This window comes from Bos grunniens, chromosome 13 (assembly GCF_055505025.1).
Source record: "Bos grunniens cultivar Pamir isolate PY7600 chromosome 13, Bosgru_T2T1.0, whole genome shotgun sequence".
Lineage (NCBI taxonomy): Eukaryota > Metazoa > Chordata > Mammalia > Artiodactyla > Bovidae > Bos > Bos grunniens.
Window position 1 is genome coordinate 59,395,929 of NC_141177.1, and position 27,198 is coordinate 59,423,126.

General features: G+C 44.4%; 1 protein-coding gene across 4 annotated transcripts; it reads right to left on the reverse strand.

Annotated features, from left to right (window-relative positions):
• On the reverse strand, positions 1-24,846 carry MSRB2 (methionine sulfoxide reductase B2). Of its 4 annotated transcripts, none has more exons than XM_086334469.1 (6): positions 24,702-24,846; positions 17,312-17,412; positions 15,529-15,675; positions 9,537-9,613; positions 1,990-2,137; positions 1-994 (listed from the first exon to the last, which is right to left on the reverse strand). In XM_086334469.1, exons 1-6 carry the CDS (start codon positions 24,817-24,819, stop codon positions 890-892), a joined length of 696 nt encoding a protein of 231 aa, XP_086190595.1. In that variant the 5' UTR covers positions 24,820-24,846; the 3' UTR covers positions 1-889. The 4 variants fall into 4 exon arrangements, with proteins under 4 accessions (XP_086190595.1, XP_086190599.1, XP_086190598.1 ...); XM_086334473.1 differs by lacking the exon at positions 24,702-24,846 and adding an exon at positions 20,650-20,952; XM_086334472.1 differs by lacking the exon at positions 15,529-15,675.
• Positions 24,847-27,198: the final 2,352 nt, after the last annotated feature.

The following is a 27,198-nucleotide window of genomic DNA, read 5'->3' on the forward strand; positions in this document are numbered from 1 at the left end:
TTTTAGTAAATATTTTATTTGGACACTTTAAAGTTTAACTTTGTAGCCACGCGTATTCATTATCACTGCAATCTAGCGTATTCCCATTGAAATGTAGTTGCAGGTAGAGAGGTTGGAACCAGAATGTTCAAGACAGTTTATTAACGTTTTGGGAAAAAAAAAAAAAAAAATCATGCATCCCATGGATCTCCAGGCATGCTCCCGAAACCCACCTTGTCCACAACTCTCCTCCTCCTTCTCCTCAATGCCTCCTTCAGTGCTGGAACTGTGGAGTACTCTAATGCCATATTTTCCTTCCTCTTTTCACTTGATCTCTCACCTGTATATGTCTGGGGAGAACTTAACTGTGATGGAAGGTTCAGGGTCGTTTTGTAGGAATATTTTTTTGGTTTATCCATCTGCCTCCAAGCGTCCCTAGAGTCATGTCCTCTGGTCCAGGCAAAGCCCACAGAAGTCGATTTAGTGGAAACAGTTTTCCCTCTGTCATTTTGTGAAATTCTAGTCAAAGCCAGAGCCAGGGCTGAGTTGACTCCAGGTAGTAAATCAGAGAAGGTGTGGTTTGCGTGGTGCCAGCAGTGAACTTAGCTTTGGTTTGGTAGTTAATAAAACTACCATTCACAATGGGTAGTCATTCACATCGGGCTTCCCTGGTGGCTCAGACAGTAAAGGATCTGCCTGCAATGCGGGAGATCTGGGTTTGATCCCTGGGTTGGGAAGATCTGGAGAAGGGAATGGCTAACCACTCCAGTATTCTTGCCTGGAAAATTCCATGGACAAGGAGGCTGGCGGGCTACACCTCATGGGGTCACAAAAAGTCATTCACATAAGTTCTGCAAATTGAATTTGGAAGTGAGGGAGTGGCGAGGGAGGGAAGGGAACTCGGAGGTGGTCAGTGTTTTCTTGGCTTGAACCGGAGCGCCACACTGTTGATGCAGAACCTCTGCCCAGCAGGCCCAGGTCCGTCGGGGAACACATGGCCGAGGTGAGCTTCACACTGCAAGGAGAGCAGCCTCTGTCATCTCTCACCAGGGAAAAGGCTCTTTAAGTAAAACCCAGACAGATGAACCCCACCTGGCGGGCCCACTCACGTCTTTGACCTCGGTATTGGGGGAAAGTCTATTGTATCAGAATCTGATTCAGAAATGAAAGGATGTAGAGCGCATGGGGTGGTAAATAGCTCTCTACTTGATCAGTGAGAATGTAAGCAAGTGATTTATCTTAGGCCTTGATTTACTCATCTATGAAATGGGGATGATAATTATACCTACGTAACAGAGCTGTTATTATGATTCATTGATACAATGCATTGGGACTTCCCTGGTCCCAGTGCAGGGGGCCTGGATTCGATCCCTGGTCAAGGAACTAGATCCCACATGCCAAAACTAAGACCAGGGGCAGCCAAATAGATTAAAAAAAAAAAAAAAAGTAGTATCACAGTTCCTGAGTGAGTGAATCTTGTAGCCAGTATATTATTATTGTTTTTTTCACTGAAGACAAGACTAAGCTACATTTATCTGCTTACAAAACCAGAACATTTGAGCACCCAAAGATATGAAGTTGAATCTGCTGTCTGGATTTAAGCCACTGTCTCCTGCCAGGCTCCCAGGAGAAATAAGCCCTGATGTCACCTTTGGTACTGCTCTGCTTATAGGCGACATGCTGCAGAGCGGGAAGGGGGCAGAGAGATGCCATCACCCTGGACCTTCCTGCTGCTCTCCCTGCACAACAGAATGTGAAGGGCCAGCTCTTTCTTTCAGACCCTCGCTCACTCCCACTCTGCAAGGCTAGAACCAGGCAAGGCTCCTTCTTTGGTCTGCAGTGCTGGGAGTGATGGGAGAGAGGAACTGGTAGCAGCCCAGGAGAAACCCAAAGTGCTTCCATGACAAAAGCGCTCCCGTCCATAACACCAGATGTGCAAGGACAAGTGAGCTCTCCACTGCACTCAGGAGGCACAGGGGAAAACAAAACACACAAAACAAAGACACCCACCTGCTTACAGACGACCTCTGTGCGAGCTAGTCCCAACGAGGTGTCCGCACGTCTCAGGATCCCCGTGTTACTCTCATCAGAGCCAGATGTCCCATGAGCCTCAGAGAACGAAGGCCATCCCGTGCCGGAGCAGAACTTCTTCTCAGAGCTGTGTTAGAAATCACGACACCTACAGCTGTGAAAACCGCTATGAACAAACAAAGAGCACTGTGTGCCCCAACCCACGTCTCTACAGAGCAGAAATTGATTCCCTTCTTCTCTGCCACATCTCAAGGCCAGTTCTCTGAACCACAGGGGTCTGCCCACCACACCTCCACTATTCAAGATGCTGTCTCGTCACGTCAAAGATTTCTTGTTCCTTTGATGTTGAAGGCATCCCTCTCAAGCTTCAACAAGGACCACAAACACAAGGAGCTTTGTGAACTGCTCCACGTTAGGAAACAGATTAAATGCCCAAGTTTGAAACGTAGGGAAGGGGGAAATTGAAATGAAACGAGTGGCCAAAGTGTTTAGCGTATCGCAGGTTCAGCGAGTCAGAGAAACGTGAGAACTGATCAAACAGCCATGTCAGCCACAGGAACTTTTGATTATCTGAACACAGAGCCTGACTGCCTTTGGGGATTCAAGAGCTGCCTCTGCCACTTCTTAGCTGTGTGAAACCGGACGGGCTGCTTCCCTGTCCAAGTCACAGTGTTCTTACCTGTAACTTGGGGACAGTAACATCTACGTTATAGAGATGCTCTGAGGGCTTAGGGAGCTATGCAGTGGAGCACGTAGTGATTAATAAGCCTGGGCACCCAGACTCATCACTGCAGTGCAGTGGCCTTCCTGGGAAAGCCCCACAGGAATGAATGATGCTGGGGGTAGGGGGTGGGGAGAACAGAGGTGCCAACAAAAGGGGGAGGAGGGCAACAAGCAGATCTACTCATCAGAGACCCACTCTAAATACTTTGTTACATGAACTCCTTTTCTTTCTTTTTAAAAAAAATTTTGGCCACACTTTGCAGCATGTGGGATCCTAGTTTCCCTAAGTAGGGATTGAACCTGCGTCCCCTGCATTGGAAGCAGAGTCTCAACCGCCGGACCACCAGGGAAGTCCCCAAAGATGAACTCCTTTACATCATGCTAGAAAAACAAGTTTCAGAAATTTAAATGGCAGGGGAATGGCTCTGTCTATCTGGGGGAGAGACAAGAAATGAATTGTAAAGTCTGCAAAACAAAAACTGAGTGAAAAGAGGGGCAAAGTGGCAAATAATCAAACCCCTAGAACACAAGCACAGACGGAAGCTCAGTTTAGAGCGCAAACCCAGCAGAACGAGTCTCGGGTAGGTCAGTGACTCAAACACTCCGGTCCCGGGACCCGATACTAAAAAATTATCAAGGATCTCTGAGAGCTTGGTTTACATGAGTTGTGCCTATAAGCAGTTAACAAATTAGAAATTATGAGTGAGAGTTTTAAAGACATTTATGCGTTGAATTATTTTTTAAAATAATAAATTCATTATAGGCTAACACAACCTATTATTACAACAGATAATTCTGTTTTCCAAACTGAAACAAACATTTAGTGGGATGAGTTGCACTGTTTTATGACTCTGCAAATCTCTTTTTAAAAAATTAATTTGTATTGGAGTGTCGTTGCTTTGCAGTGTTGTGTTAGTCTCTACTGTACAGCAAAATGAATCGGCCACACACATACAAACGTTCTTTCTGTTTTTGGATTTCCGTCCCATTTAGGTCACCACAGAGCACTGGATAAAGTCCCCTGTGCCGTACAGTAGGTTCTCACTGGTTATCTGTTTTACACATAGTATCAATAGTGTATATATATCAACCCCAGTCTCCCAATTCATCCCAACCCCCCTTTCCACTTTGGTATCCATATGTTTGATCTCTATGTCTGTCTCTATTTCTACTTTTTGCAAATCTCTTTAAGGTCTAGCCTTAAAAAAATGACAATTGAATCTCCAGATGTGCTCATGCATTCAATCTGCTGCAGCATTGTTTTGACTGAAGTGTAGGAAGAGGGTGTAGTCTCTTGGACGTGTGGGTGTGTGCTAAGTTGCTTCAGTCATGTCCGACTCTGTGCGACCCTATGGACTATAGCCTGCCAGGTTCCTCTGTCCACGGGACTCTCCAGGCATGAGTACTAGAGTGGGTTGCCATGCCCTTCTCCAGGGGATCTTCCCAACACAGAGATCGAACCCAGGTCTCCTGCGTTGCCAGCAGATTCTTTACCGTCTGAGCTACTAGGGAAGCCCCAGTCTCCTGGATACACAGAAAAGAAAGCACCTTGAAGAGCCCTGGAAAGATCCCAGAAACTCAGGTACAGCTCTGAGGTTGACTTCTGAGAGCCTGGGGTGTGAATCCGGGCTCTGGTATGTCTGTACGACCTTGGCAAGTTATTTAACCTCGTAAAGTCTCTGTTCCTTCGTCCACAGAATAGTAACAGCATTGTTACCTCACAGGGTTGCAGAGGATTGACCAAGATGCTTTCTTCATTTAGCGTTTTTACCATCGTGTTGGACACATGGTACCTAAGTTAGTGGTTATGATTTTTAAAATATCATTATTATTATTAGTAACAGGTATCCATGAAATTTTTGCAGCTGTGGGTCCAATTAGAAGTGTCTGCACATTCAGACTGGGGCTTCCTAGGTGGCTCAGTGGTAAAGAATCTGCCTACCAATGCAGGAGATGTGGGTTCGAGCCCTGGGTCAGGAAGATCCCCTGGAGAAGGAAACAGCAACCACTCCAGTATTCTTGCCCGGAGAATCCTATGGACAGAGAAGCCTGGCAGGCTATAGTCCACAGGGTTGCAAAGAGTTGGATACAACTGAGCACATGTGCACACACCTATTCAGACTGGGTTCTCTGCAACCCCTTTTCTTTTCCAAGGGTTCAAAAATATTCATCTGAGCCACTTTGGTCCGGGGAAAAACATTTTAAATATCCTTTAATCATAGCTTTTCCATCCTCAACATTATATATAAACTAGTGATCATTAAAGCAAATCTGATAGAGAATTATGAATATAATAATTTTTTTAATGAATGACTCTAAGACTAATAAAAAGTCATTTAAAACGTTTTATGGGAAACAATAAACTTTTATTGATGCAATTAACAGAATCTGGAGATTTTACCAGGTAATATGAGAGGCCCATAATATATCATTTAAGAGGGAAAACTTAAATATTAAGGGCAATTAGAAATTGCAATATATATATTTAAATGATTAGCAGATTGTAAGGCCTGCCCTTGAGAAACTAAAACCATTCTGGACCATCTTTACTCTTAAAGGGAGTAAAGATGTATATTATGTATACTCTTTAAGGGATTCCTTTTATTTAGTTTTGTTATATGTTTATTTGCTTTGTTTTTGTCATTGTTTCTAGAAACTCCATGGCCCCCAAACCAGCAGCAAGAGGCACTTGGTGATAACTGACAATCCTCATGGTAGAAGAATTCCCATTCATTTCAAGGAATCAGGAGCACAGAAAAGGTTAACAATATTACCTAGTTCCTACAACACGTGGGGTGCCAGGATATTCTGTAAAAAGGGAACTAACATCAGGCTCTCAGTTTCCTTCTATTCTAAAAAGATTTATGACCGTCAAAAGTGTGATCTCACAGTAGATTTTAATAAACACATCCAGAATTGTAGAGGAGGAAGGAAAGGGAATAGAGGAAGGGGTCGAAGTCACATAATTCCAAGGTTAATGAAGTGACAGTCTGGAGTCCAGTGCTCTTGACCTGGAAACCCTGAATCAAATGACTCTGAGTTGGAGAGTCAGCAGCTCCCCTGAACCATACTGGTTCAGCTCGAAGGGAAGTCTGCAGGCAGCAAGGAGCCCAGTGGCCAAGTGGCTGTGATCCCTCATCCACTTGATTTCTTAACTGTTTAGTTTTGGTTGATTTTTCACCTCCTTTTGACTGTGTGCGAGTATTTGAAGGGATGTTCATTTCTTCTATACCCCTGTTCTCTATTACTGAGGATGGAGACTGGGGACGGGAAGAGAGGGAAAATGAGAGGTCCAACAAGAATCCTGACAGTTATCTACCCTCTTGAATGGGAAGCACTGTCAGGAATATAGTCTTCATTTATAGATTCTCATTAATTAGAAGAGATTTCTTAGGAGTTCCTCATTATCAAAAACACTTTCATGTATAAGGCCCTAAGAAGGCTCTGTCTGTAAGAATCTCATTGCTAACATCTATCTGGTGCTTGGCATGTGTCAGGCATTGCTCTGCTGCTTTCATGTGTATTAACGCATAACTCTGTTCCGTGAACTTCCTGATGTTCAAGCTGGTTTTAGAAAAGGCAGAAGAACCAGAGATCAAATTGCCAACATCCTCTGGATCATGGAAAAAGCAAGAGAGTTCCAGAAAAACATCTATTTCTGCTTTATTGACTATGCCAAAGCCTTTGACTGTGTGGATCACAATCAACTGTGGAAAATTCTGAAAGAGATGGAAATACCAGACCACCTGATCTGCCTCTTGAGAAATTTGTATGCAGGTCAGGAAGCAACAGTTAGAACTGGACATGGAACAACAGACTGGTTCCAAATAGGGAAAGGAGTACGTCAAGGCTGTATATTATCACCCTGTTTATTTAACTTATATGCAGAGTACATCATGAGAAACGCTGGACTGGAAGAAACACAAGCTGGAATCAAGATTGCCGGGAGAAATATCAATAACCTCAGATATGCAGATGACACCACCCTTATGGCAGAAAGTGAAGAGGAACTAAAAAGCCTCTTGATGAAAGTGAAAGTGGAGAGTGAAAAAGTTGGCTTAAAACTCAACATTCAGAAAATGAAGATCATGGCATCCGGTCCCACCACTTCATGGGAAATAGATGGGGAAACAGTGGAAACACCGTCAGACTTTATTTTTCTGGGCTCCAAAATCACTACAGATGCTGACTGCAGCCATGAAATTAAAAGACGCTTACTCCTTGGAAGGAAAGTTATGACCAACCTAGATAGCATATTCAAAAGAGACATTACTTTGCCAACAAAGATTCGTCTAGTCAAGGCTATGGTTTTTCCTGTGGTCATGTATGGATGTGAGAGTTGGACTGTGAAGAAGGCTGAGCGCTGAAGAATTGATGCTTTTGAACTGTGGTGTTGGAGAAGACTCTTGAGAGTCCCTTGGACTGCAAGGAGATCCAACCAGTCCATTCTGAAGGAGATCAGTCCTGGGATTTCTTGGGAAGGAATGATGCTAAAGCTGAAACACCAGTACTTTGGCCACCTCATGTGAAGAGTTGACTCATTGGAAAAGACTCTGATGCTGGGAGGGATTGGGGGCAGGAGGAGAAGGGGACGACAGAGGATGAGATGGCTGGATGGCATCACTGACTTGATGGACGTGAGTCTGAGTGAACTCCGGGAGTTGGTGATGGACAGGGAGGCCTAGCGTGCTGCGATTCATGGGGTTGCAAAGAGTCGGATACGACTGAGCAACTGATCTGATCTGATCAGTTATTCCTCCCAATAGCTTTATGAGTTCAGGACTACTAACATGCTCATTTTACCGGTGGGGAAAACAAGGCACAGAGGGGTTAAGAAAGTTGTCCAAGGTCACACAGCAATTAAGCCAGGATGCATATCTACAGACTTCACCACTCTACTACATTGTCTCTCTTATAAACAAATGCATCTTTAATAGCACAGAAGATTCTAGAACATAAAAGATTCTTATGAATATATTCTTATTTTTCTCAGACTAAGCTGCAGGAGGAAAAAAATAGAACAAACTCAAAAATCCTTAAGAAATGAAAATGGAAACTGCAGCTAAAACTAAATGATTAAAAAGAAACAAATAGGTTGGCAGATTGGCAGGTCAGTAAACTAGCCACTTGCTGAAAGGGCTTTTGGAGACCTTTTGGATGGTTTTATTAGTCTTGGCTGCTGTGAAGATGGTCACTCAACTTCCTTAATTTGGACTAGCATTGGTCTTTCAAGTTTAAATTACCTTAAATGAAATAAGATAAAAAATTCAGTGTTTTAGTCGCATCAGCCACATTTCAGGTGTTCAATAGCCACACGTGATTAGTGGCCACCAAAGTGGATGGAGCAGATATAGAATATTTCCAGCACTGCAGAAAGTTCTACTGGACAGAGGTTTTTGCTCTGGTCTCTCCAGTCCCTCCCCTGCCCCAACACTCTGATTCCCCAACAGAGCCTGCGAGGTGCCCATGCTGGGCACTGGGTAGGAAGAAAGTGTCATCTTCACAGGTGCAGAAACTGGAACACCAATGAAGTCAAAACAACAAAAACTAAAATGGAGGAACATGTTCTCGCAAGGATGATGGTCAAAAGCTAGAAACAGAACCTCTGGCTGCTTACTGCAGTCACAAAGCCATCTTTTATATGTTTACAACATGGTTGTTTGGCTAAAAGCAGGTTGGCCATCTCAAGTCCCACCCCTCCCCCTTTAAACAGAACCAAAGGTCAAACAGTAACTAGTGGTTCAGAAATCTGCATGCATTTTACCACTGCCAGCTCCCCCAGGCCATCTTCTCAGCCTGACTGCCATCTTTGCTGTTTCTTCACCAGCCACTGACAGAGTGAATGAATCCCGGCGAAGGCCTGCCCTTCTGTGAGCATGAGGGAAAATCAATCCTGATCATTGCTCATCTTTGCAGGCGGGGTTTGGCTTTCCAAATTCAGCCCCCATTAGCAGCCAGCAGCCCAGGAAAGCCCAGTCTGCTGAAAACCCAGAGCACATAATGAAGCGCGGCCTAATGGCAGATTCACAGACCTGGCTTGATTTATATTTTATTCTAAACCAATTTAGGGTTGATGCAAAAGAAATAAAAAACATCTTTGAACTTCTGAAAAATGGGACTTCAAAGATGTTTTCCTTTCTTCTTCATCGAATCTACTTTTTTTAGACTGTTTCCTGCATGTCTAAACAAAAAAGCCTTTGTTGAGAGATTTCAGATCCTGATTGACTTAAAAGAGGCTTTGAAATCAAGGGACAATTAAATTTACTTTTAGCTATATAGAAGAGGCATGGTATTCACTACTGTCAAGCACTGTGGGGAATCCATCCTCATAAAATTCTACATTTCCTAAATTAAATTATAAACCCATTTTTTCCCTGGGAGAGATATAGTTTTAATCACATGGGTCAAGCAAATACCATTATGGTTTAGATGTCTTTAAATACTTTCCCAGGGAAAAACTAATAGCTTTATCTTAAGGTGCCCACCAAGTTTTTTTTTTTTTTTGGTTTGCTTTTTGCTATTCTTGCAGATACAGAAAGAAAGACTATAGGCTAACATGTTAATGCTATAAATAATAATAAGACAGGCAAGAATCTTAATGAACAGCCCTCCTTATAGTAACCAAGTTAATCAGGAATGAAAACCATGGGATGTATTAGGTTGGTCAAAAAGTTTGTAAGATCCTATGGAAAAACCCAAGTGAATTTTCTAGCCAATCCAATATTTATCCAAGGCCCCAAAAGACAGAGCGGTATGAATTTTGAGGCTCACTCTCCTTTGGTCCCTCTTGGTCTTTATCTCACCTGAAGAGCGGGCTGTCGCAACACACACAGTGATACATCCCTGGTTCCTTGTTATTCAGGTAGATCCCACTGAAAGGCTGAAAGTAAATGAGATATATCACTGTTCAGGTTTCTCATAACACCAGCAGGACATGATACAGCAGATCTAAATCCAAGATTAAGTTCTCCAATAAAGGAATTTTTGTACTAATTTCACAAAGTGCAAGTATCACTGGAGAGAAAATTACAACATGCCCAGTGGAGCAGTCTGCAGGCTTGTTTACGACCGGCCTTTATTGTGCCAAATATTCAAATTATGACCTTAATAATGCTTTGTATTTATATAGCACCTTTCATCCAAGAGCATCAAAGCCTGTGAAAAAGCAAGAGAATGGGCCTCTGGATTGTGTTAGATCTCGGCCTCCATTTCAAAAGTTAATACAACAGGAATCTAGTCCACTGACTAAAGCACTCTGAAATCTCCAATTAAAGATGGCGATAGATACATTAAAAAGCAAAGCTCAGTGAGATTGGGGTTATGCCTTTAATATGCTTCACGTGGTGTTTAGGGTACTTCATACTGAATAAATGCTAAATAACGAGCGAGATTCTCCCAGTGCCTAAATTACTACTTAGATGAAATTACCACATTAAATTGTGGCTTAAGGAGTTTGCAGGTTCCGAGAACAGCAGACTTCAATCAATGAGTGAGCCAAGACTACTATGTATTTTTTTAAATGTTATTTGGTAAACTGATCTCATTGTTTGGAACAAACAAAGACCATTTTTGCCCAATTCCATCTTCTCTATCAAAGAAATTTCAAGAAAGAGAAACTGTTGCATGAGCCTCCTGTGAAAATCCACAAGCAGTGGCTGGTGGCAGGCACTGTCCTACTCTTTGGAAGAGAAGCTGAACACGGGATGGGTCACTGAGTCCCAGAGCTGATTTAGGAAACAAGCGGCCCCTTCAGCCCTCTCTAGACAAATCCCCAGTCAAACGTTCACATTCCCATGGTCGGAGTAACAGCACATTTTCAGGGAGCAGCATAACAGTCAATTTCAAATTAACCTACTGAGCCCACCATCTGGGCACACTTGGATGTCTTCCCTCTCTAAAATCCCTAAACTTGGCTGCAGACATCTAACAGTGGTGAGCTGGTCTTTTTCTGGCCTGTCCCCTTGAAGGCTTGCACCTCACGCTGGCACAAAGGGTATCTGGGATGAAAAGGAAGTTTCGCCTCTCTCCCACCTGGGCTGAAGAGACAAACATGCCAAAGGGCTACCCAGATGTGAAGCTGATCTGGAAATGCCTACTTATGGGATCCGGACAGCATGCTAATATTCACAATATAATATTTGTTATTGCAGGGACAGTTGGAGAGAGGAAGTGACAGGGAACTGGTAACCACAGTAAGTTAAAAAATCAGACATAAAAGGATCCTTTGCTGACATATTTTATGAAATGACATCTCTCCTCTGCCTCCTTGCCTGATTTCCTACTGTCTACCCTCTCACCCTTTCTCCTTAATTTTATACAAGTCCTGTCATATTATTTAGGGCCACACCCAGCTTCTATTTCATTCTCTCATTCCAGTATTACTTGAAAACCAAGTGTGTAGCCAATGCTGCACTGGGTACTAAGGTTGCAGAGATGGAAAAACAAAACAGAACTACACTAACCATGGTTCCTGCACCAGGAATTTGCTACCAAGTCGGGAAGAGATGTGAGCTGGCAGTGGTCACAGCATGTGACCGCAGTTCTGATGGGGAGGTTAGCAGCGAGTGGCGGGTACCACGAGTCCCTTTACTACTAGGGAAGTCTTCATGAAACCTTTCTGGACCAGGTCATATATGAGATGTCTGAGATCAGGGTTTTCTTTTTCTTTAATCTTTTATCATCATTATTTTTCATTGCATGGCTGACTAGTGTTTATTACAGGAAAATGCCAAGACACTAAAGTGAGTTTTGAAGGATGAGAAGGAGTTAATCAGATAAAGGAGTTAATCAGATAAAGAAATTTCAGACAGAGCAGCCTGGGCTGGGCTCACATCACAGAACAGAGCAACGTGGAGGAGGAAGAAGAGGTTGCTGGATAGGCAGGGAGGGCCAGATCATAGCAGCTTTAATCAGACCATGCTTGTTGTTGTTCAGGCGCTCAGTCTTGTCTGACTCTTTGCCATCCCATGGACTGCAGCACACCAGGCTGCTCTGTCCTTCACTATCTCCTGGAGTTTGCCCAAACTCATGTCCATTGAGTTGATGATGCTAAAGAGTTAAAGTGCCAGCTTACTGAAAATGGAAAGCCACTGGAAACTTTTAAACTGGGTGCACACACAATCAGAGCTGGTTTTTAGAAGGAGCACTCAAAGGACAGTCAAACGGCCACCAGTTCAGGCCTGGATTTAACTATGGCAAGAATAGAGGAAATAACAAGATGAGGACGGATTTAAGAATTGTTTTGGAGAGAGAACTGAAATGAGTGACTGTACGGGGAGGTGGTCAGAGACAGAGACAAAAAGATACCCCTTCCCCGGTTTTCAAAATCTATCCTATGGACTAAATGTTCTGCACTGCCATGGACTGTAGCCCACCAGGCTCCTCTGTCCATGGAATTTTCCAGGCAAGAATACTGGAGTGGGTTGCCATCTCCTCCTCCAGGGAATCTTCCTGATCCAGGGATTGAACCTGTGTCTCCTGCACTGCAGATGGATTCCTTACTGCTTTACCACAGAGAAGCCCCTAAATGTTTGTGTATCCCCTCCAAATTCATGTTTAAGCCCTAACCCCCAAGGTGATGGTATTGGAAGTGAGGCCTTTGGGAGGTGATTAGTTCATAAGGGTGGAGCCCTCAAGAGTGGGATTAGTGCCCTGGGAAGAAGAGACATGAGAGGGATGACCTCTTTCTCCCCAACGTCAGGACACGGCAAGAAGGTGACCATCTGCAAACCAAGAAGAGAGTCCTTATCAGAACCAAATTGTTTGGCACCTTGATCTCGGATTTCTCAGCCCCCAGAACTGTGAGCAACAAATGTTTGTTGTTTAAGGACCCTCGTCTGTGACATCCTGCTAGAGAAGCCCAAACTAAGACTATGTGCACACCAACTCAGCCTTTCCCTTCTTTGATCTTGTTAATACTACACACCTGTTGGAAATGGATGATACACTTAAATGATTTGCAGGTTATTTCACAGAGAAATATTTACAAAGATGGGGACAGGGCCGATGGATACCAGCCAGGGAAGGTGAAGCATCTCTGGGCTAGTGACTGAGAACACACTGCCCTACTGGCCTGTGAGGCACAGAGTGGGCAGAACCCATGAGGCCAAAGCTGGAAGGGCGGGTTGCCTGCGGGGGTGGGGGATGGGGAGGCTGCAAGCTGCGTGGGAGGAACACAGCCCCAATGGACCCTTGATGCCTGTTTTTCTACTGTGTCCTCTGATCTTGCTGGCATCTCCCAGGGGCCAAACTCAATCAGGAGTCAAGAGGGCAAGGGAGCTGCTTAGCCTTCCCAGAGTTCAGAGCAGAGTGAAGCATGTGGATGGCAGATCTGGAAGGCAAACAGTAACCTGCACAAAACCTAGCTTCTACTGACATTCGAGATGGGCTCCATAAAGGATAGAAATGGTATGGACCTAACAGAAGCAGAAGATATTAAGAAGAGGCGGCAAGAATACACAGAAGAACTGTACAAAAAAGATCTTCGTGACCCAGGTAATCACGATGATGTGATCACTCACCTAGAGCCAGACATCCTGGAATGTGAAGTCAAGTGGGCCTTAGAAAGCATCACTACGAACAAAGCTAGTGGAGGTGATGGAATTCCAGTTGAGCTATTTCAAATCCTGAAAGATGATGCTGTGAAAGTGCTGCACTCAATATGCCAGCAACTTTGGAAAACTCAGCAGTGGCCACAGGACTGGAAAAGGTCAGTTTTCATTCCAATCCCAAAGAAAGGCAATGCCAAGGAATGCTCAAACTACCGCACAATTGCACTCATCTCACACGCTAGTAAAGTAATGCTCAAAATTCTCCAAGCCAGGCTTCAGCAATACGTGAACCATGAACTTCTAGATGTTCAAGCTGGTTTTAGAAAAGGCAGAGGAACCAGAGATCAAATTGCCAACATCTGCTGGATCATCAAAAAATCAAGAGAGTTCCAGAAAAACATCTATTTCTGCTTTATTGATTATGCCAAAGCCTTTGACTGTGTGGATCACGATAAACTGTGGAAAATTCTGAAAGAGATGGGAATACCAGACCACCTGACCTGCCTCTTGAGAAACCTATATGCAGGTCAGGAAGCAACAGTTAGAACTGGACATGGAACAACAGACTGGTTCCAAATAGGGAAAGGAGTACGTCAAGGCTGTATATTGTTACCCTGCTTATTTAACTTAAATGCAGAGTACATCATGAGAAATTCTGGGCTGGAAGAAGCACAAGCTGGAATCAAGATTGCCTGGAGAAATATCAATAACCTCAGATATGAAATGACACCACCTTTATGGCAGAAAGTGAAGAGGAACTAAAAAGCCTCTTGATGAAAGTAAAAGAGGAGAGTGAAAAAGTTGGCTTAAAGCTCAACATTCAGAAAACTAAAATCATGGCATCCGGTCCCATCACTTCATGGGAAATAGATGGGGAAACAGTGGAAACAGTGTCAGACTTTATTTTGGGGGGCTCCAAAATCACTGCAGATGGTGACTGCAGCCATGAAATTAAAAAAAGCTTACTCTTTGGAAAGTTATGACCAACCTAGATAGCATATTCAAAAGCAGAGACATTACTTTGCCAACAAAGGTCCGTCTAGTCAAGGCTATAGTTTTTCCAGTGGTCATGTATGGATGTGAGAGTTGAACTGTGAAGAAAGCTGAGCGCCAAAGAATTGATGCTTTTGAACTGTGGTGTTGGAGAAGACTCTTGAGAGTCCCTTGGACTGCAAGGAGATACAACCAGTCCATTCTAAACGAGATCAGTCCTGGGTGTTCATTGGAAGGAATGATGCTAAAGCTGAAACTCCAGTACTTTGGCCACCTCATGTGAAGAGCTGACTCATTGGAAAAGACCCTGATGCTGGGAGGGATTGGGGGTGGGGAGAGAAGGGGACGACAGAGGATGAGATGTCTGGATGGCATCACCGACTCAATGGACATGAGTTTGGGTGAACTCCGGGAGTTGGTGATGGACAGGGAGGCCTGGCATGCTGCGATTCATGGGGTTGCAAAGAGTCGGACACGACTGAGTGACTGAACTGAACTGAACAGACATTTGACTTTTAAAAAAAATACTTATTTGACTGCACTGGATCTTAGTTATGGCACGTGAGATCTTTAGTTGTGACATGTGAACTCAGTTGCAGCATATGGGATCTAGTTCCCTGACCAGGGATTGAACCTGGGCCCCCTACCAACCAGGGATTGAACCTGGGCCCACAACCAACCTTGGTTGTGTGGAGCCTTAACCACTGGACCACTGGAGAAGTCCCTGATATCTGATTTTTAGTTACTGCTCAACTAGTCTGTGAACCCCCTTGTCGCACTTGGCAGAGGGCTAGCAGGTTACTGCTGCCCAACAAAAAGCACATGCAACTGAATTTTAATTTTGAGTCACCAAATAGAAGGCTGAGGTGTTTCCCTTCTCTTTTCTTAGCCTCATGGAGCTTATGGAGGCTTATCGTTCTGCAGCATTCTAAAAAGTTACATGTGGAAATGAATCAACTGAAAGGGATTTATAACATTACTTAAAATAATGGATGATGCTCATTTTGTAAAATGGCCAAATGCAGAGTATAACACACCATCTGTCTGAGAATCCCACGTATTTATTCTCCTAAACATCTGGCAGCTTATCTTCAGGCTACCACTTCCAACTCCAAACCCTGTGTGGCTCTGCCCTTCAGAATAGGGCTGACTTACAGTGCTCTGGGAAGACACACAACTGCTCAGGGAATCACAGCTAGCTCTCTTGTGCTATCTGCATAATGGCTAGTATAAGTATCTTTCCTGGGCTTACCTGGTGGCTCAGTGGTAAAGAATCCATCTGCCAATGCAGGAGATTCAGGTTCAAATCCTGGGTTAGGAAGATCCCATGAAGGAGGAAGTGGCAACCTGCTCCAGTACTCTTACCTGGAGAATCCCATGGACAGAGGAGCCTGGTGGGCTACAGTCCATGGGGTTGCAAAGAGTCGGACATGACTGAGCACACACACACATAAGGATTACCTGCTCTATGCTGGGCTCTTTTCCAGGCACTGGAGACCCAGCCGTCAACAACACAACTGACCAGCTAAACAACAACAACAGTCTCTTTCCGAGGAAGCCTTTATTAAAACCCTACCCACAGGAAGTTTTCAAAAATAGCAGTATTTCACCAGAATCTATGGGATCTTCTGGTCTGTCTAATGACTTTGGATTGGCAGTGAAGTTGAAGGTGAGACCATGATTATATGGCTCCAGCACATGGATAGCTTACCTGAATTTTGCAGGGACCGCTAACTTCAAAGATATAAATATCCTACAACATTCAAAACTGCTGTGCTGTGGTCCACTCTAGGGGGTCTGCTTCACAAATGAAAATATCTACTAACCTGGCTCCATAGCTATTTTCCAGTGGTCATATTTGGGCCTAAGACAAATGACTTGCTGTGAAACTCAGCGTGGTAAAAATGGTACTATACTGAGTAACCACTGAGGGCTGCTTTCTCAGGAAAGGGAAGAAAGCTGAGGTTATTGAAGACAGTTTCAGTAATATGTCCCCCTCTTGGCCTGCAGTGGTTCAACAGTCCCAACGCTTGATTTTTTGAGTACCCACTACCTGCAGGATATGTCATGTATTGGACGGCAGGTACTAAGCAGGGAAAACCCAGCTTGGGGCTGGGGAAAGGCTTCCCTTTGCAGGTGAGACTCGGGCCAAGAGCTGAAAGGTGGGTTTGAATGGGTTGGAGTTCGGGGAGGACAGAGGGTGAAAGGGCCTGAAGTGGGGAAAGCCCCGGGTCTTGGAGCTAAATGAGGAAAAGTGGCCAGATCTGAGGATGGACGTGGGAGGTAGGGACCAGAGCTTCAGGGCCTTATTAGCCACTTTAAACTTTTTTCTTTTACTTTGAAAACAAGAATTTAGAGTAGGGGGTGATGTGGTCATATCCATTTTCAAATGATCTCTTTGGCGGCCGGGAGGAGAATGGCAAGGTGAGGAGCAAGGACAAATGTGAGGAGCACAGCTGAGGCAGCTGCTTTTGAACCCAGGATGGTGGGGCCTGGACCAGCCTACAGGGGCGAGCAGTGGAGAGAAGCAGGGTGATGAGACAGTCATTCAGGAGGCTGAGTGGGTGGACTGGCCGCCGGAGGGCAATGTGTCTAGAGAGAGGCTTCTGGCTTGCGTAACTGGATGGATATTCATGGCCAGAGGAGAGCAGTGGAGGGTGCCAGATTAGTAAAGAAAATGATGTTTTTGTTTTTTGTTTTTTTTTAAATTTTAATTGGAGGGTAATTACCTTATAATATCGTGATGGCTTTTACCATACATCAACATGCATCGGCCATAGGCATACATGTGTTCCCTCTCGCCTGAGCCCCCCTCACACTCCCCACACCCCTCCAGGCTGTCCCAGAGCAATGGCTTTGCGTGCCCTGCTTCATACATCAAACTCCCACTGGCTTTCCTTGTACATATGGGAAGGAGAAGGTGGGGTGATCTGAGAGAACAGCACCAGGTTAGGTTTTGTAGTGAGATCGACTCCAGTTTGTCCTGCGCCACACCCAACACATCTACTCAGAAACTGTAAACAAGTGTAGCTTACCGGCTCCGTCCCTTTTTCTCTCGTGACATGGAACTGCTCTGGTGTCAGCTTCTTCTGCCACTCACTCTTGGAGAGAGCCGGCTGACGTTTTATAAGAGACCCTGTATTGTTAAACAGGAATTTCAAAAAAGTGAAAAAAGCAAGGAACACTGAGTTTGACTTCCTTGGATTTGTCTAAGAAAATTTAGGTATTTCCCCAAAGAATTAGAGTCATGCCTTCACTACAGATATTTGTATTTTAATTGTTTGTATTTCATTGCATTGTTTAGACTCTCAAAATAACTACTGTATAAGAATGTATTTAATAGCAGTGGTTGACAAATTGCAAATTATTAGATGGGTGCTATTGGCTTCAAATGATGTCTTTGATCAGGTTTTGGATTTTTATATATTTTTATATTATTAAAATATATTTTGCTTCAAGAAAATACCCAGGAAGGCACAATGACCTTTTCTTGCTAAGCCTCTCTCCTGAAGTGCACCAGTTCCCAACAGAACACACCATAACGTCCCCTCCGCTCCCAACCTTTCCTTCTTCACAGAGACCAGAAAGTTCAGGTACAAAATGCTTTAATTGACTCATTAGCTTAGTACGAGATGAGTAATAAGCAGAGAGCCAGTTTTCCAATTGTACTGGGGCATGGAAGTTAAAGAGGCGGCTGAAATATGAAATAAAGCAGAATAAATTCTCCTTGGTTTGCTGAGGGTAGAAATCAATCCCTCTCCCATTACTACATTCAAAGGAGTATTTCCTGTCAGGATACAGCTGGGAGTAGCTGTGAGACTGGAGAGGAAAGATCGTTGAGCCAGTGGGTTATTAAAACCCTCTTCCTTGCTGGTTTATAAAGGTATCTCTGATTTTGTTCATCAAAGGAGGTCTCTATTAAAAATTCTTGTGTGGAAAAAAGAAGACTCCTACAGCACACATTCCTGAAAGGGAGGCTGAGACCTACCATAGTCTATGTTTGGGCTTCATGGTTTTTATCCACTTGTGTCTTCCTTTCTTCCCTTCCTATAGCTTCTATGTTACTTTTCTTCCCATGAGTATAAACAAAGTAACTAGGATAATACTCTCTTTGGCCAAAGGGTTGGGGGCGGGGGTGGGAAGTCTAACGTCTATTATAACGTTCTAATCATCCAATGTTAAGAATATGAAAGGATCGTATCATCTGCACACCTCAACTTACACAAGAGAAATCAGAGTAGTGATCGAAGGCTTTATTAGGAAGGTGGCCTTTTGGCACAGAGTTGAAGGAAATGTAAACAAACACATCAGATGAATACCTGGAGGACCACTGCAGGCAAGAGGAGCAACAGGCTGGGTGTGCCTGGCATGTCCTATGAACAGCAAAGAGGCCCAAGCGACTCAGGTGGAGCCAGCAGGGAAGGTTAATAGAAATGAGAACAGACAAGCAATGGGGCCCAGATCACTTAGAGCCTTGAAGACTATTATTTTAATCAATTAGTTAAGGCTCTGTTGGGTCTTCTCTAATTGTGGTGAGTGGAGACTGTGTTTCATTATTGTGTGAGGGTTTCTCATGGCAGGTGCAGAGCACAGGCTCTAGATTCGTGGGCTCAGTAGTTGTGGTGTACAGGCTTAGCTGCTTCAAGGCATGTGGGACCTTCCCAGACCAGGAATCAAACCCATGTCCCCTGCACTGGCAGGTGGATTCTTAATCACTGGCCCACCAGGGATGTTCAGGCCTTGAAGGCTTTTGTAAGAACGCTGGCTTTTGTTCTCAATGAGTTTGGAAGGCAGTGGAAGGTCAGCAGAGGCATGGAATGAATCTAACATATTTTAAAAGAATTAGTGGCAGACATTCCAAAAAAAAAAAAAGAATCAGGGTAAAGGCTGAAGCACGAGAACCATTACAGAGGCCGGCCAGCTCTGAGAACTGTGGCAGCGTCCGTCACAGCTGCAGTCTGATCATGTTTACTTCTTCCACCTGGTGGGGGTTTCAGTGTCTATAAGACAGCTCACAGGCTATGGCTCAGAATATTATCTGTATCCCTTGCTGAAAGGCAGAGACCTGGATTGGGGTTGCAGCAGTGTAGTGGCTTAGAAGTGATCAGTCGGTGGACACAGTCTGATGGCGGAGCGGGGGCATCTGCCGATGGGCCAGTTGTGGAGGTGAGAGAAAGCAAAGGTCAAGAGTCATAAAGCACAGCTTCTAGGCTCTGGAAGTTGGGGAAGACTTCAGGAGGAGTAGGTTTGGAAACATGGTTTTGAATTTGTTAACTTTTAAAATGCCATTCAGGTATTCAGGTGCAGGTGTCAAGTATGGCTATATGGATACAGAGAGGGAGAGGTCTAAGGTGGAAATGTGAACTTTAGGATTCCTCAGCCTGAAGCTGTCTTTTATCTTGGGGGGCTGAAAGATCCTCAAGTCAGTGAGTGTAGACAAAACAGAAAGGCCTGAGGATTGTACTCTGAGGCTCTCCTCGATATACAGGCTGAAGATACATGGAGGCAAGCAGGGAGGTGGGAAGGAAACTGAGAGATGCAGTGTCCTAGTGAAATGGAGCAGGATCCTATGGTCCTTCCCCAACATGTCCTCAGTCTGCCTTTTGTCTGTGAAATAACTTTAGCCAAAGAATAAGTTTAATCAGGGAATTCCCTGGTGGTCCAGAGGCTAAGACTCTGAGCTCCCAGTGCAGGGAGCCTGGGTTCAATCCCTGGTCAGGGAACTAGAGCCTACCTGTCACAACTAAGATCCCAGAATAGCGAAATAAGTATATTAAAAAAAACACAATATTTTATCAGAGAAGTGAGAAAATACAGAAACAAAAGAAAACAGTCAAATGAGACAAAATAATAATAATTTAGTCATTTAAGCAAAGTCAATGACTTTTAGTTCCTTCTCGAGGGATACAGATAAAATTCTGAGCCATATAGCCTGTGAGCTGTCTTATACTGAAACCCCCACCAGGTGGAAAAAATAAACATGATGATCAGACTGCAGCCATGACATAAACTACCGCAGTTCTCAGAGCTGGCCTGGAAATAGGAACAGACCTACCCTGGAACTGAAGATGAACTGTACTTGAAACAATCAATGACACTGATTAGATCACCGCATAAGCAATTTCAAGATGACTGTCAGAGCTGACTGTGCTGTTTCTGCATGTAGCCCCCTCCCATCACCTACAAAAGCTCTTGCCCACTGAAGTGGGGCGCGGGAGTCAACCTTGGGACAGGAGTCCTCCTTGCACATGCCCCGCCAAGCCCAGGTTGCGGGCCTCTGCAGTTAAGCAAACTTTCCACCATTCTCGCCTCTATTAGCTTTTGAGCAGCGAGCAGCGGGACCCTACTTTCAGTTAGGCTTTTCGGCTCTCACCATGGGACCGCTGCGCTCTCCCAACACCTGGCTCGCGGGATTTTCCTGAGCAGTGCTGCGGCCATGACGACGCGCCAGAGTGGCTGTGAGGAACTGCTGCTCCTGGCTTGCTGGCCCCAAGAGGCGGATATGAGAGGACGTTCCTAGCAGCTGCCGAATCCATTTTGTTTTGGGGATCCTCCCTGTTTCTCCGCTGCTCGGCACTGGCTGTCAACGTACATACACTTTTCCTCGGTGGAATGGAAACGTGTCTGGATGAGCTGATGAGACCCAAGACCCAGTAAGTCGGTCCACCGGTGTGCAGCCGGGCTAAGTTCTCTTTGAGCACAAAATACTATTTGGGCATTTCGCCAATTGGTTCTGACATGGGTATGATGCCGAGGAGCGTTTGCGTTGGGGACTCTGTATCGGTTATTGTCTTGAAGATTTGCGACAGCTCTGTCTTCTGGTGTGTGAGTGTGCATTCCATTTGTGTGATTGGTATCTTTCTTGTCTTTTATAAAATGGGAGATTTGGTTCAATTTATTTGAAAAATTTTAGCTATGAGATTATGATTAAAGAAAAAGATAATTTTTTCAACAACATATGGCATCAGTATTCTTTAGACTCCAAGGGAAAAAAATGGATTATGAAACTTCTGAAATTCCCAAACTGGTTCTTTTTGCATATGCAGTTATGTACATATGTACATAAGTCTGCCTTACATATGTAATTAAAGTTACTAAAAATGATGAGGAAGCACTTCAGTGTGTAAAGCAAGTGGGATACGTGTTGGTGAGAGGAGGTATAAAGAATGGAGGTTATTTTTTGTTGAGGAAAAATGATGATAATAATAATGTCCTGGAGCTGGTTGTGATCTCTGAGGCGAGAGCAGTGAATGGTTCTGAAGAGAAAGCTGCTTCCTGACCAGGAATCGAACCTGGGTAACCTGGATGAAAGCCAGGAATCCTAGCCAGCAGACCACTAGGGGCAAGAGGTTAGAAGCAAAGTGGTCCTGGCTCTTTCCCTCATTTGAAAGCAAGAATGTTTCGAGGAGGCAGAACTGTAAAAACAGGTACAAAGTTTATCATGAGTACACAGCACAATAAGTGGGAGGGCATACAGATAAATCATTTATTTAAGACAGAAGAAGAAATACACAGCTGGAGAGAAGGGGCATGGGCACTCTCTCTAACGAGGAGGGCATAAGAAGTAAGGCAGAAATACCCACCCAGAGAGGAGTGTGGGTGTCCTAAATGATAAGCCAGTAAAAAGGTGATTTAAATCCCTTAATTGGATAGTCCTTCCCCATCTTTGTTTACATTTGGCCAATTATTTTTTTTCCACGACTGACTGGTCCTTGGACCCTCCCCACGATGAGTACGCAACTTTTTGCTAAGATGGATCCCATCGCAGAAGCCTGAGGGTGCCTGTCCATGCTTATTATAGGGTGGGGCCCCCTCCCTTTTCGACCCCCAAGAAGCCTTCCGCGCATGTGTAGACAGGGAAGTTTTCTTTGACCTCAGGAGTCGACACCTTATCTCTTTAGCCGAGCTCAGTTTTTGCCACTAGCTTGTCCCTGGAGGGTTTGGGTGAGAAAAAACCTTGAATTTTATTCCACTTGACAAACACCAACTGTGCACCCCAGGGGCCTATGCATCTCCTACCTCAGTTGTTTCTGGATGGGGACAACTCATATGGATACAAAGAGTGACAAAAGGTTTGTGAAAAAAGGGAACTTTGAGAAGAGTTTTATTTGTTGTCAGGAGTGATTAAGATTAGACTGGATTTAATTAGGTAAATATACTTTGTTATTAATAGTAAGCTGGTATAAAAGTAGAATTTGGTTTTCTTTCTCCTTGTTAAGAGATAAAAACTTTACTGGAATATTGAGGTGCTTTTGACAACAGATTGTAAGTTTCTTTCTCTAGCTAACTTTGAGTATCCCAAAGGGCCTATAGGCATCTCAGAAGAAATGTTAAAATAACTAGGATTATTTGGTATGTTAAATTATATGGAAAACATTTGATTAACTTTCAGGTCATAATGCTGAACTGGGTGAGAAATTTAAAGAATTCTAATGGAAAGCTACTGTTTTGCTTCAAAGCATATTTTTGACCCCAACGTTTGGGATGGAAGTTATCACAGAGTATAATTACTTACGATGTGTACCACTGCTGGTTTTGAGTTTACTGCTAAAAGTACACGTACAATGCTTGAGTGACAACTTTATATAAGTGGTAAAATGTATAGACTATAAAATGTCTTCCTGTCAGCATCTCTCTGTACTTGTTATGTCTGATTAGTTTTCCCTCAATGTGGATAATTAAGTACACAGCACAGGGTTAAATATAGCTACACTTTTATCCTTTCCATTCATTTATGTAATTATAACTAATGCTTATTGTATACCTACTAAGCACGAATATTGTGATAAAACATGTTTAGTTTTTTCATTTATTCTGTATAATAACCCTACTATCATCATTACCCTTATTTTACAAAGAAAAAAAAACAGGCTTATGCTTACCAAGTTCAAGACATGCTCAAAGACACACAGCCAGTGGGTGTGGCACCGTCAGCACTGAAACCCCTTAACCACGAAACTATCAGCTGCCTATCATTCTCAATGGTTGCCTACTAGTTTGTTGAATTGAACTTTCACGGTTTACTTAAGCATTCCTTAACTGACAGACATTTGGGTTATGGCCAGTTTCTCCTTCTTAAGAGTAGTGCTGTTAAAAGCATCTCTGCACATATAACTTTGTTCTTCTTTTGAATTATTTCCTTAGAATAAATTCCCAAGAGTGGGTGTCTGATAAGTGAGCAGTTCCTGTTAAGTATTGGTGTCGGGCCAAATTTTAATGTTGCTGAAGAACCGCAGATTCCAGGGCAATTTATTAGGCTGTTTCCGGCAGCACTAAGTACAAACATAAAGGGCAAATTTCCGCTGAAACCACCACCCTCTAAAGGGGAATGAGGAGGGCTCCAGCCCAGAACTGTGATGCCTGAACCACCACCTGTGGTTCTCAGGAAGTCAACACTTAGCACTGAGTGGGCAAAGAACACACAGGAGATTGGCTGACTAGAGACACCAGGAGTGGTCTGAGGTCCGTGACCCCAAGTCATATTTGATCAGCTCTCATTGCACCCTGCCAGGGCTTTTATTTATTTAACACTACATTTTGAAATTTTCAGGGGATAAAAAGAATTCCGAGTGACTGGGTACATTTATAGCACAGATATTTATCTTTAAATATCTTCAATGGACACATAACAAATGGATTCCAAGATGGGCTAGCTGGGGCAGCTGCCCAGAAAGGCAATCAACACATGGCACTGTGTCCCCCAAACTGGACATGAAATACAGCCAGCTGACCCAAGATCCCACTAGAGTCGCCTTTAGTGACTCTGTACTAAAGGATGAGGTGTCAGCGTGCCCCAATCCCACAGAGCAGCCAAAGCCATGTGATAGAAGAAACGCACACTTTCCCCCGGTCTATGTCACAGCCACTGACTAACGATGGTTATCGGGTTAGAGGGGGGAAGGGATTACGAGTCCCCACGTTCCCCCTGGGTCCTGGAAACACAGATATAGAGATCAGGGAGCAGATCCACAGGCATGCAAAGTTAGAACTGCCTGCTTCTGAAACGCGGAAAGCAGCAGGCATAACTGGACGAGGGGGACAGTGTAGTTAACAGAGCAGTGGGTGGCTGCAGCAGAGAGCGCTCTGGGCGGGCTGCTCAACCAACACCGCCGTCCTTCACCTGGAAGCCCGGCTCCAGAGTACATTTTATACAAAAAAACAAAACAAGTATGTGTGCACGTGGGAGGGGAGGACTTGTACTTTTCCACAAACCCTCATACGGGTCAGGGACTCCCCCGCCCACGCCCCTTCAAGTTTACAGCCCGCAGTACTTAGATGGCAGGGGGTGGGCGGGCAGGAGCCCCGACGGAGCTTCCGGAGAATGGACGAGTCAGATCCAGGACCAGCCGGCTGGGGCCCCCCGAGACCCGGCAAGCGAACAAAAATTGAAAGCCGGGAGGTGAGGGCGGGGCCTGCAAGGCCTACCTGCTTGCGGGGATCCAGCACCTGCGCGGAAGCCGCCGCAGTCCGCTCGGCCCCGCGCAGCCCACCCGGGGGCCTCGCGGAGGGGTAGGCCCCGCAGAGCCCGCAGGAGGCGCGCCATGACGTTGAGCGCGGCCGGGCGGAGCCCACGCCACGGCCCCGCCCACTCGCGTAGAACCCGCCCCCGTCTTCGAGACTCGGCTCCGCCTCCTCCTTTCCACTCCTTTCGGCACTACAGCCACCGCGAAGCTCCGCCTATTTTTAACCTTCCTGAACTCCTGTCCCCGCACTCCTCCCCTTCCTCCATCCCTCCTCCTAATCCCTCTCTGCTCCTGTCCCTACCTGCCTCCCCTTGGCCTTCTCTGGTACCCTCTACTCAGGTACCACCCCCCACCTCCCTGCGTGCCTCCCCCACACCCTTCCCTGCACCCCTGCTGCTCCTCCTCTGGTCCCACCTAGCTGCGTGCATTCCCACTCTGCTCCCCACCCCCAGCCCACTAATCTGTTTTAGTTGGTTTGCGTTTTCTAGAATTGCTTATAAATGGAACCTTTTTTTTTTGCGGGGGGGGGGGGGGTCTGGTTTCTTTCATGCAGAATAAATGTCTTGACACTCCTTCCAGTTTTTGCATGTAGCAACCGTTCATTCCTTGTTAGTGCTGAGTACTATTCCATTTGTAGCTGTATCACATGTATTTATCTAGTCACTTGTTGATAGATATGTATATAGTTAACAATTTTTCCTTATTAGAGATGAAACTGCTGGGAACATTTCTGTACAAATCTTTGTGTTACCGACCACAGTTCTTGGACTAGAAATTGATAAAGAGGCCAGATAAGAAATTCAGACAAGGCTAACTGGGACTTGTGCTGCAACAGGAGAGAGTGAAAACAAGTAACAGGTACCCTTGATCCCTCCCTGAGCAGGGGTGAGCTGCTTCCTTATATGGAGTGAGGGTAGGGGCGGGTCCAGGGGTCATGCTGGAGGGGTTCTTTGGGTGGTTTGCCCACCCTCTTGATGGTGCTGTGTGCAGGGTGTATGTGCAGTACCCTGGTTTGCTCCTGGCTCCTCAGCAATGGCAGTTGTGTTTTTGGTCTTTTTGTACCTTGTTGTTCATAATTTGTGCCAATTGCATGCACTTATTTTTTAGTCCCTTATAGTTTCTTTGTATTTTGTTGCTGGAGGAGACATTTATCCAGATGCAAGCACTATAGCAAAGCGATCGGAGTCCCAGGTCCCAGCCTGTCTCATTTGTATAAACATGTGATTTCCTTTCTCTTGGGTAAATAACTGGGAATGGAATGACTAGGTCATAAGATAACTGTAACTTTTAAAAACTACTAAAATGTTTTCCAAAGTGGTTGTTTCACCTTCCATTCTAGGGAGGCCCACCAGTCTTACAGACTCCACCAAGGCTCCTGTCTTCCAGAAACACCCTCACAGATACACCTAAATTATATTTAACCCGTTGCCTGAAAATCTGCTGGTCAGTCAAATTGACCCATTTAATTAACCATCACAGTCCCAAATTGGAAAAATAAATAGGAAAACAATAAGGGGAGTGATATAATAATCTACAAAGATTTACTGTTATGAATGTAAGGAAAATTAATATTATCTATGTGGACAATACTCAGCTCTGATTGGACAGATGGCTAAGGGATATGAACAGATGGTTTGCACAGGAGAAAATACAAATAGTGAACAAACACTTGGGAAAATGTTTAGCTTCCCTAATAGTTAAAAGAGTTACAAATTGGAAGAGCTCAATACACTACTTCCTATATATTAAATAATAGATTAAAAAAAATTAACAGTGTTTTGGAAACTCAGGTATACCCATGTGTTGCCTCTATTTAGAGGCATAATTTTTCTGGAAAGAAATCTACATTATAGAATTCATCATATCCTTCCATGTGGCAAATCTGCTTTGGGGAGTAAATCCCAAGGAAAGAATTCTGTAAGGGGAAGCACCTGATTTTTGCATAGATGTTTATATTTATGCTTTTCATAAAGTGAAGTCACTCAGTCATGTCCGACTCTTTGCAACCCCATGGACTGTAGCCTGCCAGGTTCCTCCATCCATGGGATTTTCCAGGCAAGAATACTGAAGTAGGTTGCCATTTCCTTCTCCAAGGGATCTTCCTGACCCAGGGATTGAACCCAGGTTTCCCACATTGCAGGCAGATTCTTTACTGTCTGAGCCACCAGGGAAGCCCTACAAGAACTTAAAAAAAAAAAGTTTAAAAGCATCAATTCTTTGGCGCTCAGCCTTCTTTATGGTCCAACTGTCACATCCATACATGACTACTGGAAAAATCATAGCTGTGACTATACAGACCTTTGCAGGTGAAGTAATGTCTTTGCTTTTTAATATGCTGTCTAAGTTTGTCATAGCCTTCCTTCCAAGAAATGTGTTCTAAAATCTGTCAGTATGTATTTACAACTTGATTTTATCATTCAATATTTTGGTTTTTCAAGATTTATTGTGGAAGACACAGA